This window comes from Triturus cristatus, chromosome 5_2 (assembly GCF_964204655.1).
Source record: "Triturus cristatus chromosome 5_2, aTriCri1.1, whole genome shotgun sequence".
Classification (NCBI taxonomy): Eukaryota; Metazoa; Chordata; class Amphibia; order Caudata; family Salamandridae; genus Triturus; species Triturus cristatus.
The window spans coordinates 973,242,725-973,261,002 of NC_140588.1; the positions used below are offsets into that span (position 1 = coordinate 973,242,725).

General features: G+C 45.3%; 1 protein-coding gene across 17 annotated transcripts in view; it reads right to left on the bottom strand.

The window, feature by feature from the left end:
* The window catches only part of DCX (doublecortin), a 392,216-nt gene extending 376,298 nt beyond the window's left edge, over positions 1 to 15,918 (bottom strand). For 11 of the 17 annotated variants that reach the window (XM_085608200.1, XM_085608203.1, XM_085608196.1 and 8 more), the window contains exons 1-3: positions 15,855 to 15,918; positions 12,990 to 13,125; positions 6,650 to 7,033 (exon numbers count right to left, since the gene is read on the bottom strand). In XM_085608200.1, coding sequence (XP_085464326.1) covers positions 6,650 to 7,033; positions 12,990 to 13,035 — 430 coding nt within the window. In that variant the 5' untranslated portion in view covers positions 13,036 to 13,125; positions 15,855 to 15,918. The remainder of the gene's footprint in view (positions 1 to 6,649; positions 7,034 to 12,989; positions 13,126 to 15,854) is intronic. The other 6 variants (XM_085608205.1, XM_085608206.1, XM_085608207.1 and 3 more) reach the window with 1 other exon arrangement.
* Between the last annotated feature and the right edge of the window lie 2,360 nt (positions 15,919 to 18,278).

The window sequence follows — 18,278 nt, forward strand, 5'->3', positions numbered from 1 at the left end:
ATAAAGAGAACACATCAACATGTGTAAATTGTACTTTTGTGCATCATCCATGATTTATACATGTATACATTATGAACTTTTGCAAGTTGAACTTACACCAGGAATATCTTTGTGAATCGGTCACATTACAGAGGTAAATCTTTTTCAACCCATTAGCCATTTTAGTACTATAAAGGATTTTCCTTGCATTCTGTGACAGGTCAGCCAGGGTTCAGAGTGCATGCCCTTGCTCTTGTCTGGCCTTCTATGTAAGGCATGGTCTACTAAACCAGGTAAGCTCTTCTCAGATGTTGCAGCATTTCTCTGAATCACAGCGGTGTCAGTGTACTTACTGAATAGTTTGCTCCCAGTGGGCATAATGGATGTTATGGTCTCTACTGTTTTTCATTGACCTCTTAACTTGGCATATACTTGAATCACTTTGATTTTCACTATATACATGGCTGTAATTAGCATTCTGATCCAACAGTTTCTCCGTAAACTGGTGATATAGAAGTGCATGCTTATGTTTATATCTTCAGAGCCACCTGTGCCCCCCATGGCATTTCTAGATTTAAGGGGTGAGCAGGATGCCACGTTTCCCATCTGCTGGTCGCGGATCACTAGATTGATTTGCCATTGTTAGGATCTGTATCCAACAAATTATTGACAGATACCCACTATGGGACATGTAATACTGCAGGCATCCAGTACCCTGCTCTGCTCTCTCCTTCTTTCCCCAGTACCCACCTTCCACGAGGGAAGGACAATTAGACCCTTCTTGATCACACACCAGCCCAAAAACCCAAGAGCTGGGTCCCAGCCATTCTGATTGACCTCAACGTAGGCATTGATTCTGGTTGGTCGAAATGCAGCCAGTCAGAATGGCTGAAATAACCTGGAGTTTTAGACCACCGCCGGGGTCACCCTTCAACGAATCAGAATTGCTCCTGCATTCTGGACATTCTGAGTGAGCGGAACCTCTGGGTCATCTGGGTCCGCTCTTTAACCAGAAAGAAGTGGGATGCACCGGGCACCACAGAGGGTCTTGTGCAGGTTCTAGGGGTGGAGAAAAGGTGAGAAGCTCTTGAATTCCCTACCAGAAGCAGATTACCAAAACAATAGCATCTATACATATGTACCTTAACTATTTCACATTTCACTTAGTAGTGCGACACCCTCGTGTAAACATAGCTGTCTCGCAGTTCACAGGTATTTATCAATCAACACCTTTTCATAGTTGTGACAAATATATACATGACAGATGTCAGAAAAATCTGACAAACATATACAAAACGGGTGTATGGAAGTCGAAGTTTCGGTCTATAGTAGGTCATTCAGATCCATAAGACCATCTATGTTTACAAGAGGGGGTCACAATACTAAATGAAATGTGAAATAGTTTTACAACATTTGTGAATATGTCCCTGTGTTGATATATTTCATTGTTCATATTTATGACTTGTTTAAAAATGGAATAAGTACTTGAATAAACCCTTAAGGTACATATGTATAGATGCTATTGATCATACCCAGTCCCTTGAGGTATATTAGGGTGCCCTGTTGTTAGTTGGATTACCAAAACAAGGCGGTTTCTTCTGTCCGGCATTTAAGACACATATTGCCCACCTGTACACGTTTCTGAATAGCCACCTTCAAATTAAGCATACTAAGGCCAATATTCTTCTGCTTGGCCACACAGATTGGCCGACCTTCATTTTCTTGACTGCATGGCCAAATACTGGCATGTGACTGAATATTACTGTCAACAAAAAGCTGCTTAATGCCACAGTACGTGCTTAACATGTCCTCACCTTCCTGCATGAGGCCACTAAAGGCGCTGTCGTGATTTCTGTCCTGGTTGTGGCCGCGTGCTGTGTGTTTTCCTCACAATCAGAATCATCCACTTCTCCAAGGAACCCCAAAATGCAGCAGTTCGTTTGATAGAACACATAAAAACAGTGTACATCGAACAATAAAGCTGTTGGCAGCACTGGTTTCATAGGAGTCAGTGTCCAGCCTGTTACCCCAGTCCTGTGTTTAGTGAAACTAAAGGGAACTAGAAATGGATTTGCTGTTGGTAGCAGGAAGACCCCATGAGGGGCATAGTTTAACTGATTCACGTTTCTCCTGAGGTACAATGTTTCATAAACAATATACAGGGGCCAGCAGAGTGAGGCCAGAATATGGGTGGATAGGGGTCGGGGATACATATTCCCATCACTAGATGGGTTGCAGATGAATCAAGGGGCAAGAGAGTGCCATTAGAAGGTATGGCATTCTTATTTGATAAACGTAAGGTAACCTCGCCTTGCCACTGGAGTGACCCCCAAAGGCCTCATGATGTGAAGATGGCATGCCTGGCCGATAAATGCCTTCAGCCTTTAACTCAACTTGATACCTCTTAAAGGTTTCATTTTGCAGATCCATTCACTTTTAACTTGTCCTATGTTTTGCATGGTTATAGAAAGTGCAAAAAGATGGAACTCAGAGGGCCGAGCCAGCTGTATCCAAAGGTAGAAGTCTCTGTCTGCAGCTCCGGCACAGCCTTCCCTCTAAAGGCTTACCTGCAGGTCCCATGTGCAAGCTTCCTCTCTCTAAAGACATGCTCTGTGCTAGTAAGGGGTGGAAATCCTGCAAACCACTTTCTAAAGTCACGTCCTCTGCTGGGAAGACCATGCGCCAATTGCTTAATTTGTAACAGAATGCGTGCAGTGCCCAAAGCTCTGCTCAGAAGTCTGAAACCAGCTGCATTAAGGCGGGCACTGAATACCAAAGGCTGCATATTCTTGATTCCACCTCAGGACTCTTTAATCAACTACCAGACACTTCCTGCCTCTTTATCTCACTCTTCCAGGCCGCTGCTTTCTGCCTTCATGGTGTTTTCTTCCTCCACCTTTCCCCTTTCTATGTTTATCCCCCCTCCCAGTAAATTTTGATGAGCAAAAATAAGTGCCGGTTCCCAAAAATAAGTGCCAGGGGGCCTTACCGGCAACCACTGGCTCAAACTGAACACCGCATGCACCCAACTGAACATGCAACCTCTTCCCAATAATTTGGGGAGTGTTATTAGGCAGTTTGCTTCTTTAGAACACATTTACTGCAGTGCAGAACACACAGGCCAAGATGGCACTCACATGTGCCAGCTAAAGACCAGCCCTGCTCTGTGCTAGATAGATAACATGTGCAGTATAATGATACATATACAGAAGAGGACTGCAGAAAGGGTGCATGAGTAAGAGGGGGATAGGACAAACATACAGCAACATGAGGAGAGTAGAAAAAGCTTCCTTCTGTTCAAGGAAAAGGTCTTCTTTCCTACCTCTCCTCCCACAGCCCAGAAAATGTCCCAGCACCATCTCCTAGCCGCCCCAAACAGGTAGTACATTTGTGCTGATGTGGTCCTGTTATTTCCTCCCGAAGGGGGTAAAACACAAAATATTGAACTTGGTATTTTTTGGTCAGCATTTTACTCCCTAATCCAGGGGGAAAAATTGAAATTCCCATTAATTTAAAGGGATCTGCCATCTGGAATCCTTCATTCTAGCCCTATATCTCCAAATAGAGTTAATGGAGATCTCGTAAGGAGGCAATCATGGCCTGCTTTAGCACTGATGGCAAAAGGTGCATCAAACTTTGTTGACTCCCCCAATTACTTCATTCTCCTCAGACTCCCTCACTATCACCCTCCAACAGAACCCCTCATCTTTCCCTAACCCCTCTCTCACATGCATTTCAATGGTTTTATAGCACTATTCATACCAGTGTTGGAAGTCCGAGCACTTTACATGACACACATAGTATAGAGAGACAATAAATCATATGTGTTTAAATCAGTGTGTAGGAAATGTTATGCAAACAACTCAGACACCAGCATCAGACTAATTAACCGCACCGCACACAAAGTTCCAACTATTTAGAGCCTGGTGCACTTCTTTTCCAGTATCAGCCGTTGATTGATACCACTGCCAAGCAGAAAACAATATGAAGAAATGGAATGGTGCACATGGAAATATCACAGTCCACATATTCGCAATTGTATTTTAAAAAAGATATCTTCCTTTAGTTGATAATGAGGTATAGAAATATCCCATAAAAAGAACATCAAGCCAACGCGTTTCGTTCAAACAAGCATTTGAACTTCGTCAGGCCTTCAAAAATGTTATAGTTCTGTAGAATCCTGCGGTCCTCAAAAACTCTCATTTGCTTGAACAAATGGGAAGTATTGAGGACTGTGCTTGATACAGATTCAGGTATCATATGGGGGATATTACTGCCCCAGTTATCACTGGACGTTTCTGGTGAATTTGGTTCAGGAACATGGTGACTATTCAATCACAACTTGTGTTTGATTTAACTGATGAATCTGAAGACTGCAGTTATTAATATTCATACCAGGATTCTACAGAACTATAAAATTCTGGACTGTTCCCATGAGGAGCTGGGTCAAGACTGATTTGCATATAGGTGGGAATAAACTGGGGTGGCATGGAGAGCAAACAAAAGAATGGATTTAACCCCGATCTCTTGCCTGGGGATTAATGTTTAATTCATTTAGCATTATATCTATCATTTGCTTGCGTAGCAGTTTTCGCCCTAAGGGGGATGGGTATGGCCAGATGTGGGCCCCTTGCTCACTGTGCCACTGGATTCAAGCTAGCCTGGCTGATGAGGGGTGATAACCCGAAATTGGCTGTAGGATGCTTGTTTCTGATTCAGGGAGGACCTGGCATGGCAGATCGGGCTGAACTGTTTCCAAGAGGCGCAGGGTCAAGACTGAATACGGCTGGGTCTAAACTGGGGTACAAAATGGTGAGCAAAAGAACAATGGATTTAACCCAGATCTCTTGACTGGGGGTGAATGTTTGATTTGTTCCACAATCCATCCATCATTTGTGTGTCTTTTTGCTTTCCTGCCCTACAAGTGCCAGGTATGCCCAGATGTGGGTTCCGGGCTCACTGTGCCACTGGATTCAAGCTAGCCTGGCTGATGAGGGGTGATACCCTGAAACCAGTCCCAGGATGCTTGTTTCTGGTCCAGGGAGCACCTGGCTCGGAAGTTCGGGCAGGACTGTTCCCATGAGGAGCAGGGTCAAGACTGATTTGCGTTTGACTGGGTCTTAAGTTGGGTGGCATGGTGAGCAAAAGAAAGAGTTTAACCCAGATATCTTGACTGGGGGTGAATGTTTGATTTGTTCCACATTCATTCCATCATTTGTGTATCTTTTGCTTCCATACTGATAGGCAGTATATTTCAAGAGTGATTGGTCTGGAGAAGCACAAGCTCATGATTTAAAACCTAGCGCAGTGATTGGCATTTGCCATATTACTAAGAATTTCTTTTTAGCAAGATTAGGATAATGAAAGATTGGGGAAAAACATAAGGTTCCACACCTATCCCTTGGAGTTTACATGCAGCTCTTTGGTGACAGCTTTTAGCTCACTGCGCTATATTAGGATTGTAATTTATGAACCCGAAGTAACAAAAGGATCTCTGTGACAAAAGTACCCTTAAAGCCGGCCCAGGAGGCAATAGTGACGTTAAAGTGTTTTGATGTTCTTCTTAATTTTTAATAGTATTTATTAGTTGTTATAGCATACAACTAAGCAGGCATACCCACCTTGAATAAAACAGGAACAAAAAGACAAAAACAACACCCCCCCCGACCCCATCGACAACCCTCGGGTCAGTTCACCCACTATTAGGCATTGAGGTTCTTTGAAAGCACTTCAGGTTAATCAGAGTCACAGATGTGAATATTCGGGTAGGCACCTATGTCCGAGGGTACATGGCCCTATTGGGCAACTGAAGTGTCTGTTGTCATCACTGAGATATTGAAGGACCAGGTTCGTAAATCTGTCCGATTCATCCATCGAATCATATGCAATCTTCTCGTTGGCTATAGACTGCCATATCAGCTGGAGCCAAAGCTCTCCAATAGGGATTACAATCTTGTCCCACAACCCTAAAATAATTTGTTTCAGCTAAAAGTTGATATTCTTTTTCTTCTATAATGTACTGTTTCTCACTACTAGTCCACAAACTGAACTAGCCATTCAGAACAATAGGAAGCCCCCTGTAGACTGCGGATGGAGAGCTACTTTACGAGTTGGATGGGTTGAGGAATATTATATTGTAAAACACTAGTTTGCCCTTAGAAGCATGTTGGCCATGATCGGCCGAAGAACGGTATAAATATTAAATTGAACCTCCAAAGATGGTGTTCAGTCGTGGCATTTTAGCAACTGCAACCCCACTTTACATCTCCACCCAAATACGCAAGATCAAAAGGCTTGTGAACGTATGGTGTAAAAACAGCAAAAGGATACAAGTGATTTTTTAGGTTAAATATCTCCATTAATGGCTTAGAAATTAATTTAAATAATTTCAAGAACTGGTCTTGAAAAGGTCACGTGTGTTGGTGAGAGCGATGCAACAGAAATAATAAATAAAATAGCACAAGATGTTCCCTAACTAAAGCAGCACCTTTTTTCCATCTGAAGTTACAACCAAGAATTTAACTTGTGAAGCAAAGTTGGAGCAGAAGGTAGAGTCAAGAGGATCATGGGTAACGTTTCATTCCTACTGCTATCATTTTTAATACCCTTCAACACACAGAAACTTGGTAGCAGTTTACTATAATAAGAGAAATTTATTTTTTACAGTTACCTTCTTCTAATTCATCCATGCTACAAATCTTGTTTATTCCATCGATGGTGTAGATATAGCGAACTCCCTGAGGCAGGTTAATATTATCGGATAGAGACCGTGTCAGGTCGGCCAGCAAGGCATCAAAGCTTCGGAAACGGTCCGAGGACACAGCATACACTATCCCCTTGAAGTATCGGTCTCCATTGCGATAGAAGCGAACCTTCTTGGCTTTCTTCTCATTGCTTAGTGCCTGCAAGGTTCTGGTCCGATAGAAGCTACAATGGGCACTATGAGTGGGACTGGGCAACCCATTCATGCGCGATGCTCGCACGCTTCTGGAGGTCTTGTCCCTTTCATCAAAGTGAGAGAAGTCCAGTTCCATGGTTTGTGACCTCCTAGGACCTGAAATAGAGATTAAATTAGATATGAGCTTTCATATCAGTTTACAGTCTGACCAGGAAAAAAACACAGATACATGTGAAAATGAAATGAGGACATTACAGTATGGGATGGCATACCATGTCTTGATGCCAAGTTTGCCTAAGTTGGTCAATGGACAGGCGAAGTAGGCCTAATGTTTAAGATATTCACATGAGAAATGTACATAGTCAGTAGTTATCCTGAAATCTGGAATGTATCGACCGCTCGTGGACCAATGCTGGACAACCCTTACAGAAAGCTGTCTGGACTCCAGAAAAATAGATGGTGCACAACTATCCAAAAATGGAATGTATTGGCATGAGGGCACACTTATCTTATGCTCTGTTAGCTTTTCCTAAACTACCCATGGTTTCATATAGTGCAGAATATGAAGTTAAATATTTTTTTTAATGATTAGTTGCCCTAATCCATGGTCCTACATGGAAAGTATCCAACACCAACCTTAAAGTTACTAGACAAATCAACTGAAAACAAGTCATTTGGCACAAAAAAACAATGATATTGAACTGGAAATTCCTCAGCAGAACTAACTTCAATATTTGGTGGTAAACTGTATTTAGGGTAAGAATGTGAATGATCACCATCGCTACCAAGTAATATTGAAAGCAAAAATATATAATTGTTAGAGAGAGAACACCTTGCCTTTCCTATCGGTGACCTATCAAAGGCAAGATGTCCCCTTAAGGAACAAAGGGCCAGATGTATCAAACAGTTGTACCCATTCTGTGTCTATGGGAAAATGTGTTCATACATATGGCCCACAGAGACACACAACTAATCTACATATATTCAAGTTGTAATTGTGCAACTTCCCTATATCTGCCTATTGATCACCTATAAAATCTACTTTTATAGTAAACATCAATCAAACATCCAAATAGATCTAGTTGTCTACCATTTAATAAAGTTAATTTGCTAAACACCTAAGCGGGCACTATTAAACCCTCCATTTGTCAAATATATGAGAATGTGTCCCTAATGTATCTAATCTATTGGGCACTTCAGGGCCTTTTTAAGGATTTTTTGGGTCGCTGGGCAAGACATATTTTCGGGACCACTGTAAAAAAAACTCTACATTTACAATCCATTTTCAGTTACATCAAGCCCTCATTATACCAAACAATATTACAGATTATACCATAAAGTTTTCAGAAATGTGGAGCACATGAAACCAACTAAAGCTCATACTGCCTGTTGGCCACCAACCAAATAGTACATACAAATCTTTGACAAGCTATTTCTATGTGCGCTTGTTTCAAGATTTTGTTTTGCAACTACATTTCACATGAAATTCAATAACTAGCCAGCCTGTTCGTTCCATTGAAGAACATACAAGACAAGGGTGATTTTAGGGATGCTAAGTGAAGCGATGCATGACATTAAAATACGACAAATATACATAGCACTTCAAATACTAGTTTTCATTGTCAAAAATGTGTGATCACAAATAAATCTCCCTTCACAACTAGCAATCTCACTGCAAAGGATGGATTTTTCTCCATTTTGTTGGCTGAATCTCCTCTTTTCATGTGTACAATTCTCTGACTATACCATGACTGCCAGCTCAGTGTATAAGAAATGGGAGGAAGCAGGAGAGAAGCTGGGGAAGGGCTGAGAGAGAGAATTGTGAAGTGGGGAGAGGGTTGGGGGAAAGGTATAGAGAGATGAGGTATAGAGATAAGAGGCTGAGAGAGGCGAGGCAGATGGAGGGGGGATACGGGGAAGGGACACTGAAGCAGAGCAGCAAAGGGGCCTCGTGTGTGGTGATGTAAAGAGAGATGGGAAAGAGAGTAAGGGACAGAGAGTTAGAGATAAGCACAGAGTGGGGGAGAGAAAGAGCAGGACATCAGAGACAGGAGGGAGACAAGGCAGAGATAGCACATATAGAGGAGCACTGAGATGTGAAAAGAGGGTGAGAGAGAGGTTAAGGGGGGAGCAAATGAGGTGAGGTGAAGTGGGGAGGGAGATATGTGAGTCAGAGAGAGGTGAAGGATAGCAAGGAGAAATGACAAAGAGGAAGTCAGAAAGAATGGAGAGTATAAAAGAGAGTAGAGCGAAGGGTGGTGATTTAGTGATGACAGAGATAGAGAAATGAGATGCAACATGATAGAGCGGTATGGGGAGGAATGTGAAGCAGGAACTACTGCAGCAGGGAGGGGAGAGAAAAGAGGTAGACGAAAGAAGGTAAGAGTAAGTTAGAAGGAGGAAGAGAGAAGTGGAAAGAGATGTAAAGAATGAGAAAACGGAGCGAGAGACAGGTGGCGTAGAGAAAGATAAGGAACTTGAAAAGTGGAATCATACGGTTGGAACAAGGAAGAATAGATAGAAAGAGAAAGAATCGGACATAGAGATAGTCGGAGAAAGGGAGAGAGGATGAAACAGAGACATAGAGAGAGAGTGCGAGACAGAAAGAAAGAGAGAGAGAGACGGAGAGAGGGAGAACGAGAGAGAGAGACAAACAGATGGAGAGACAGAGAGAGAGAGGCGGGCAGAGGGAAAGAAAGAGAGAGAGAGGGAAAGAGAGAAAGAGAGAGAGGGTCAGAGACGGAGAGAGAGACAGATAGAGAGAGAGAAAACGAGAGGGGGGGAGAAAGAGAGAGGGGGAGAAAGAGAAAGCGAGAGGGCTGGAGACATAGAAAGAGAGAGAGTCAGAGAGAGAGAGGGCTGGAGAGAGAGAAGGAGAAAGAGAGAGAGGGAGAGAGGCCTGGAGAGAGAGAAGGAGAAACGGAGAGAGAAGGGGAAAGAGAGAGAGAGAATCGGACATGGAGATAGTCAGAGAAAGGGAGAGAGGATGAAACAGAGACATAGACAGAGAGTGCGAGACAGAAAGAAAGAGAGAGAGAGACGAAGAGAGGGAGAAAGAGAGAGAGACAGAGAGACAAACAGATGGAGAGACAGAGAGAGAGAGACGGGCAGAGGGAGAGAAAGAGAGAGAGAGGGAAAGAGAGAGAAAGAGAGAGAGGGTCAGAGACGGAGAGAGAGACAGACGTAGAGAGAGAAAGCGAGAGAGTGGGAGAGAAAGAGAGAGGGGGAGAAAGAGAAAGCGAGAGAGAGAGGGCTGGGGACAGAGAGAGAAAGAGAGAGAGTTAGAGAGAGAGAGGGCTGGAGAGAGAGAAGGAGAAAGAGAGAGAGAGAGGCCTGGAGAGAGAGAAGGAGAAACGGAGAGAGAAGGGGAAAGAGAGAGAGAATCGGACATAGAGATAGTCAGAAAAAGGGGGAGTGGATGAAACACAGAAAGAGTGAGAGAGATACAGAGGGAGAGAGAGGGAGAGAGAGCGAGAGAGAAAAAGTGAGATCGAGAGGACAGGAGAGAGAGAGAGGGGGGAGAGAGAAAGAGACAGACAGACAGAAAGCGAGGGAGAGAGAGAAAGAGACAGACGACCTTACTGTTCTACTCTCTTTACTGGGGGTGAGAGGGGGCACCAGGAGGGGTTGGAAGGAAGGGGCCCTGCACAATTTACCATTTTGCCTACTCCTTAAAACGTATCTGCACGTGATGGAAACAGATGATTCACTCATGTGATGAACTTGACTTGAAGCAGAACATTTCTCTAAGACTCCAGAGGCAGGCTTCATCAGAAGACAAGGACAGCTCCCCCATAACGCTTTAAGACATGTTGAATATGTCTTCAAATCGGCTTCCTGAGGGCCTTAACAAAGCAGCTGTAGGGGTAGATTTCTAATGTGTGTGCGATTCACACCTACAGCAAGTGCAGAAGGGTTCGTGGAATTCTAAAACTCTCATACAATTCCTGGTGTGCTCCAATTTAATGATTTGTCTTTATGAAGATTTTCAGAAAGGTGAGTATTCAGCGTGTGCAAATGATGGGGAAATGCGCATATGGATATCTAACTTCATGTTTTTTCTCCTAAACTAAACTATGTTTCCATTGCAGTCAATTCTACCCCTGCCCCCTGGAGTAGGGCTGACCCATTCCCTTTCTCACCATGGAAAAGCCACTACGTGTGTCTTTCACAGAAGTAAGATGGCTTGTGTCTCCAGTGTAGGGGACCACCTGCAATACGTTTGTAACTACCCACAAACCTTCACGTTTTTGAGTGTTTACCACATTAGTGTGATACGTCAGTCACACTGCACTGGAAACAGGCCTTTCCCAAACCAAACCCTGAATTTGCAAATGGTGGACAATCTGACATAATGGCATAACTTCCATTCATACAGGCAGTTTATGGTCCTAATCTGCTACAATCCTGACCCTGTAAATCTGGTTGTGGAGCTTACTATCTCAAACTGGAATCTTCGCACATCTAATTAACACTAGTTATACAAGGGCATTTGTCAATCAAGCCCTTAACTCGAGATAGATGACCAAGTTCATGTAAGTCTAACTTTTTAAAGCAAAATGCCTGAGCAAACAAGACTCACTTTCATTCTGCGCTTTCCGTCAAAGTCGATGATCCGATTATCTCTCTGCCCCAGCCACATTACCTTTCATTGGCCAGTCCCAGGGAACCCATGTCCCTCCCTTTGAAGCTTCACCTTCAGTCCTTTTCTAACCCCTTGAAGAGATAAACTATGTCCCCTTGAAAGATGTGCCAATGCTGGGCACCTCTCTCTGCTATTAAGACTTGATCTGGATGAATTGCATGGATGTTTCACCCTCATCCTAACCCCTCATCAAAGCCCTGGCACCTCCCTAATTGCATGGATGTTTCACCCTCATCCTAACCCCTCATCAAAGCCCTGGCACCTCCCTCCTCCATAGCCTACCTCTCGAACAATACCTAGTTTGTTTTCAGTCACTGCTGCTACACTCCATAGTTTTTCCTGAGATGCTGAATACTTCTTTGGCCCAAGAACTTTCAGTTGGAAAGAGTGGAAAAGACCACTGCCAGTGTGCCCTCTGCTGGGTGCTGACTGAAACTTTCCTACCCCCTTTATCGTGGTTTTTGGCATAGTATTGGCACATGGGATGTATTCTGACATGGTTATTAACCACAGTGAAAAAGTCTCAGGCTGTTCGCATTTTTTTTTTCTTTTAGTTAATTCTGTTTTACAATTTTGTTGAAGCGCGGGCCATCGGGTTCACATCACCATGCCATGCTGAGATCGACAACAGACTATAAACACAAACCATCTCCCATGAACCCGGCCTACGTCTTGAATTGAGAAGGCGCTTCGGAAGATAATCCAATTAAGAAAACAGAATTGTATTTTTGATCAAATTCTCTGAGGGGGCCTCTAAGTCAATGAGCCCTTCATGCAGCTTCACAAGGGGTTCCTCAAAGGCCAATGAGTTCCTTTCCGGGAGGAAGTTCCCTCAGCTGTGATTGACGAGGAGCTCATTTCCACGATGAGAACTCTCGTCCCTAAGGAAGCACACCTTGATTAATCAAGCTACATATAATTAATGAGTTGCCTTCTAAGAGGAAGTCCTCTCACATGTGATTGTGGACGTCATTTCCGCCATGAGAAGGCTCATCGATAAGGAAGCAGCGCTCAGTTAATCGAGCCGCAGATAATTAATGAGCCGTCTTTTCAGTAATGCAACTGTCATAAGATGCTTACCGGACCCCTGCCCACCCTTACCTACCCAGTAAGGGCCAAGGGAGTTGGGTGTAGGTAACAGGCACCTTTATACATCGATGGAGCGAGTTCAAGAGAATTGCCTGATTCTTCCTCAATTAACACCTGTGTACTCACAATGATGTACTTTGTGACTTTGAAAAAAGGTGAAAACAAGGATTTTCAGAACTACTTAATTTATTTATTTTTTAAATGGAGGGGCTAAAAGTTTTTCTTAGGAGCCCCCCACTGGCACTGCTGAGCGTTAGGGTTGCCAAAAACCAAGGCCGCCAAGTCTTGATTCCACCTCATGCCTCTTACTTCCACCACCTTACATTTCCTTTCGATTTTTCCCAACCATGCAGTTTCTTTTTTACCCCTGCTTTCTACCTTTGACACTGTTTTCCTTTTTTTGTCTTCCTTCTTCTTGCTCCATTTTCTGACTTTCTCTCTCCGTCTCTGCAGCAAATTCTGACGATGAAAAATAAATCCTGGTCCCCAAAAATTGAGCGCCGGTGCCCACCACCTGCAACCACAGGATGGAAGAGAACAAAAGTTCTATTACCAACACTTCCGGTGTTTATAGGACTGACCGATTTCCATACTGTTGAGTCAGCACTGGGAATCCTGGGCACAGCTGTCAAGAAAATCAATGTGCACAATACGAATATGGTGAAAAATGACCAGTTGTGAACTGAAAAATGATTGGACAGTCCCTGCTCCTTGAATTTTCACCCGTGTGTTGGTGGCGATAGAAACCGTGATTGGGATGAGGTTAAAAAGAAGTCCTTCCCTCAGTACATCTCCTGGGAGTGAAAGAGAACAGAAGTACATACAAATGGATGTCATTTTTTCAACGAAAATGTATCATTTTTAGCCTTTGTGAAATGGGGACATTGTGGTGGTTGTATGATAGCTGCATTCGCGTCAGCAGACATTTTAGGCGAAGGAACACATTTTCTGCCCAACCACGGTGCAGGACAAGCACATCAAATGCCCCATCAGACAAAGAAAGGCAAGCCATTGCAGGATTACATGTTGGGAATCTAAAAGGAAGAGGGTGTGGTAGGGCTGGGAGCACATTGCAGCAACACATGGACTGGTCGCGCGTTCTTGAGCTAGGCGGCTGCCAAGGGCTGGCATGTGCCAGTCTGGCGCCCACAGTGACTCTGCACAGTGGGGAGGGGGCATTCCTGCTCGGAGGACCCAGCCTCCTCATACCTCCCATAGCACGGGTGTGCCATATGGCGAAGGGAATTATCTGGGGACATGTCCCTCAAAGACATATGACCAAGCCACATGGACCCTCCAGGGCGACAGGATGCCGCAGAGAGCACCAGTGTGGACTGCACGCATTCTCGGAAGCGGCACCACTCCCAGCACAAGCGCCTTCAAGATAAGCACATTTCGGAGCACGAGACGAGGGCCAGGCACCACGCCCACCTCAGAATGCACCGAGGCGCGGCGGGTTTAAAGAGACAAAGCAGGGGGAATCGTGCAACATTTGTTTTATCCACAAAGATGCTCTCTGGTCGCAACCACAAAATGGGTCCCTTTAAATATTTGTGTCATGGCGTGTGCAGCACTGAAAACCTGGGACATGCAATCTCAAATCAAGAAGGTGTTTCATATTAATAAAGGACTTCGAATACATTAGATCTACACCACACTAGTATTTTATTATTATCAATAATAATTTGATTATTATCCGTAGTACTATTAGAATTACCATTGCAGATATTAAAATGGCTAGTGGTACAATTATTTGTTCGTTATTAATAACACATATGATAATAATGCTAATATTAATACTGCTAAGAGCAACAACACCATGTATTATTGTTATGTTTTTATTATTGCTAAAAAATAATTTTAATAGCAAAAGAAGAGCATGTTAATTCTGCATTAATTGCTGCCATAAATAAATATAATCGTGACTAGAAAACCAGAACAGGTGTCACGCCGACAGCTCGTGACAGGAATTGCCAATGTATATAAAATATTTGATGAGTAGCAAAGGACCCACTACATTATATAGAGACAAGAAAATATAATTCTGCAATTCGGAAAAAAAACACATTGGAATATTCCAGCCTCTGCGGCAAGCGCCCTCACAATGAGCTCGCCACCTGACACAGCACCCACCCTTCCCACGAGCCACCACCCGGCCTCCCACCCACCCACTCCACCAACCCACCCAGCCGTTCACAGATAAGACAAAAAATGAGATTTTCCGGCAGGCACCCATGCGGGAGTCTTGTCGCTGACTCGTGGTTCTGGGGTGGCCGCCAGCGAGCGGAAATGTAGATTCGCTCGCCCGGAGAAGAGATTTAATTGCCGGGGCTGTCATTGAGCAGGAGGGGTATGGAAATGAGTCCCAGCGCACAGTCCCAGCGCGAGCCAAGAGACAGGCAGGGGACCCCACCTCTCATTGTTCTCCGCGGAGCAGTCACCCCCAAAAATGGAGACAATCAGCAGCCCTCGTCTCAAACCCATTCTCTACATTCTCCCAGTGTGACGAAAAAACATAGAATTCACGTGCCCTGAAAAAATGATGTCTTACCGCTGAACAAAGCGACGGACCTATAGCCGGCCAACGCGGGTGTCAATATCTCAAAAGAAGCCGGGGGGCTCTTTATTTCGCATGATTATCCCGTTAGAGCAGACCTCTGACGAGAAGGGAGTGGGAAGGGATACAATGCAATACGATTTTATTTTTATTTTATAGATTTATTCGGGTTTATACAAAGCGCCCACCGGGGTCTTCGAAGCACTTTGGGGTGCGGATAAAGATAAAAACAGGATTATAACGCTACCCAGAGCCCCCTCAGACGGGAGGGGTAGCTACCATTTGTGCAGCGAGTGCAGTGGCACCGGGACCCGGAGCCCTGAGGGGTCCATTGAACCCTAATAATTGGTGTATTTTATTACCCCAGCAGCAATTAAAGGGGCTATTTCCCAGGTTTGCACCAGGGCCCGTGCCATCCTTGGTAGCTACTGCTCTCAGAGAGAGAGTCTGCCCGGTGACATGTGGCTGTGTGTCCGTGAGTCCGTTAAACTCAGACAGCTGGACAAGAGCTCGTGCCGTTCGCCTTTCCAGTCAGGCTGTATTCTGCGTTATCTCCAATCATGAAATTAAAAATACTGCTCTTTAAAAATGGGCCATAAACCTGTGTCTGTTGTCAATGCACACAAGTGCACAATCACGCCCTCTCCCTGGTGCTTGCACGGGCGGTGTCACAAAGCTGTACTCACCGGTTTCCGCTGCTGGGGACGAGGAGATGCGGACAGAAAGGGAAGCCGGCTCACTCTGCCTTTGTTGTCTGTGCTCCAAGCGAGAAAATCCTGCCAGGGCGGGTGGGGCGTCTCCCGGGTCCTAGCGCCGCTCGCAGGCCAGCTCCAATATGGGCGGATGGACTGCTGCTGGCTTATCCGCTGGGACGGTGGGCATTACCTCACGCTCGTCATTTACAACAGGTCCTAACCAGCCACACCGATGGGAAAGGATAAAGCTCTGAGTCACATCATGGGGTTGGTCAGTGGTATAACGCGAAATGATGCCCAGTGCATAGCATGGCGCGCCTGCTGAGTTTGCCCATTTACACAAAATAATTGCAAATCCATAAACATGTCTCTCCTCACCCCGGGGGCCCTCCCCAAAGGGTGCAGTATGAATAGCTATGGGGTATGGCTGGCTGCCAATATCTGGAGTCAACTCTTTAATGACGCTGAAGTTCTGCCTAGCAGTCAGTCTCGGGGCCCAGTTTTAATGTCAGTGGGGTTCTGCGCTACTGTTGAATTCTGAATACAATCCTAATAACAGTGGGCTTTAGAGAGACATCCTCTGTGAGGGCACACATAATGACAGTGGGGTTCTGGACTGCTGCCAGAGTCCAGGCCAAGTTTCACCAACAGTGGGGTTCTGGGTTCCAGGCAGCGTCCGGGGTCCAGTTCTAGTGACAGTAGAGTTTTGGACTGCTGACAGAGTCCAGGCCAAGTTTTAATGACAGAGGCGTGTGGAGCTGTTGTCAGCATTGAAGCTGAATTGTAATGGCTGTGGGTTTCCCGGCTGCTGTCAGTGTGTGGGGTCCAGTTTACAGGAACAGTGGAGGCTGCATCTGCTGTTAGAGTCTGAGGCCTAGTTTTATTGACAGTGGGGATGTGGGCTGCTGTCAATGTCTGGGCCCAGTTTTGATAACAGTGGAGTGTGGACATGCTCTCAGTGTCCAGGTCCAGTTTTAATGACAGCTGGGTTCTAGACCGCTGTCAGCGTCCACGCCCAGTTTTAATGAAAGCTGGGTTCTAGACCGCTGTCAGTGTCCAGGCCCAGTTTTAATGAAAGCTGGGTTCTAGACCGCTGTCAGTGTCCAGGCCCAGTTTTAATGAAAGCTGGGTTCTAGACCGCTGTCAGCGTCCAGGCCCAGTTTTAATGAAAGCTGGGTTCTAGACCGCTGTCAGCGTCCAGGCCCAGTTTTAATGAAAGCTGGGTTCTAGACCGCTGTCAGTGTCCATGCCCAGTTTTAATGAAAGCTGGGTTCTGGCTCGCTGTCAGTGTCCAGGCCCAGTTTTAATGAAAGCTGGGTTCTAGACCGCTGTCAGTGTCCAGGCTCAGTTTTATTGACAGCGAGTTCTGGACCGCTGTCAGTGTCCAGGCCCAGTTTTATTGACAGCGGGTTCTGGACCGCTGTCAGTGTCCAGGCCAAGTTTTAACGACAGTGCGGTTCTGGGTTTCAGGTAGTGTCCAGGCCCAGTTTAAATGACAGTGGGTTCGGGCTGCTGTCAGTGTCCGGACCCAGCATTAACGACAGTGGGGTTCACGGTTTCAGGTAGTATCCAGGGCCAGTTTCAAAGACAGTGGGTTCTGGACCGCTGTCAGTGTCCAGGCCCCGTTTTAATGACAGTGGGTTCTGGACCGCTGTCAGTGTCCAGGCCCAGTTTTAATGACAGCAGGTTCTTGGCTGCTGTCAGTGTCTCCGGACCCAGCTTTAACAACAGTGGGGTTCTGGGTTTTAGGTAGTGTTCTGGCCCAGTATTAATGACAGCAGGTTCTGGACCGCTGTCAGTGTCCCGGCCCAGTTTTAATGACAGCGGGTTCTGGACCGCTGTCAGTGTCCAGGCCAACTTTTAACAACAGTGGGGTTGTGGGTTCCATGCAGTGTCCACACCCAGTTTTAATGACAGTGGGTTCTGGACCACTGTAAGTGTCCGTGCCCAGTTTTAATGACAGCTGGATTCTGGCCCGCTGTCAGTGTCCAGGCCAACTTTTAACAACAGTGGGGTTGTGGGTTCCAGGCAGTGTCTGGGCCCAGTTTTAATGACAGCGGGTTCTGGACTGCTGTCAGGGCCAAGGCCATGTTTTAATGACAGCGGGTCCTGGACTGCTGTAAGTGTCTGTGCCCAGTTTTAATGACAGCGGGTTCTGGACTGCTGTCAGTGTCCGTGCCCAGTTTTAATGACAGCTGGGTTCTGGACCGCTGTCAGTGTCCAAGCCAAGTTTAACGACAGTGGGGTTCTGGGTTCCAGGCAGTGTCCAGGCCCAGTTTTAATGACAGCGTGTTCTGGACTGCTGTCAGTGCCAGGGCCATGTTTTAATGACAATGGAGTTACAGAGCTGGTGTCTGTATATGGGTCCAATGTTAATGACAACATAACTTTGGCATGGTGTGCCAGTTTTATTAA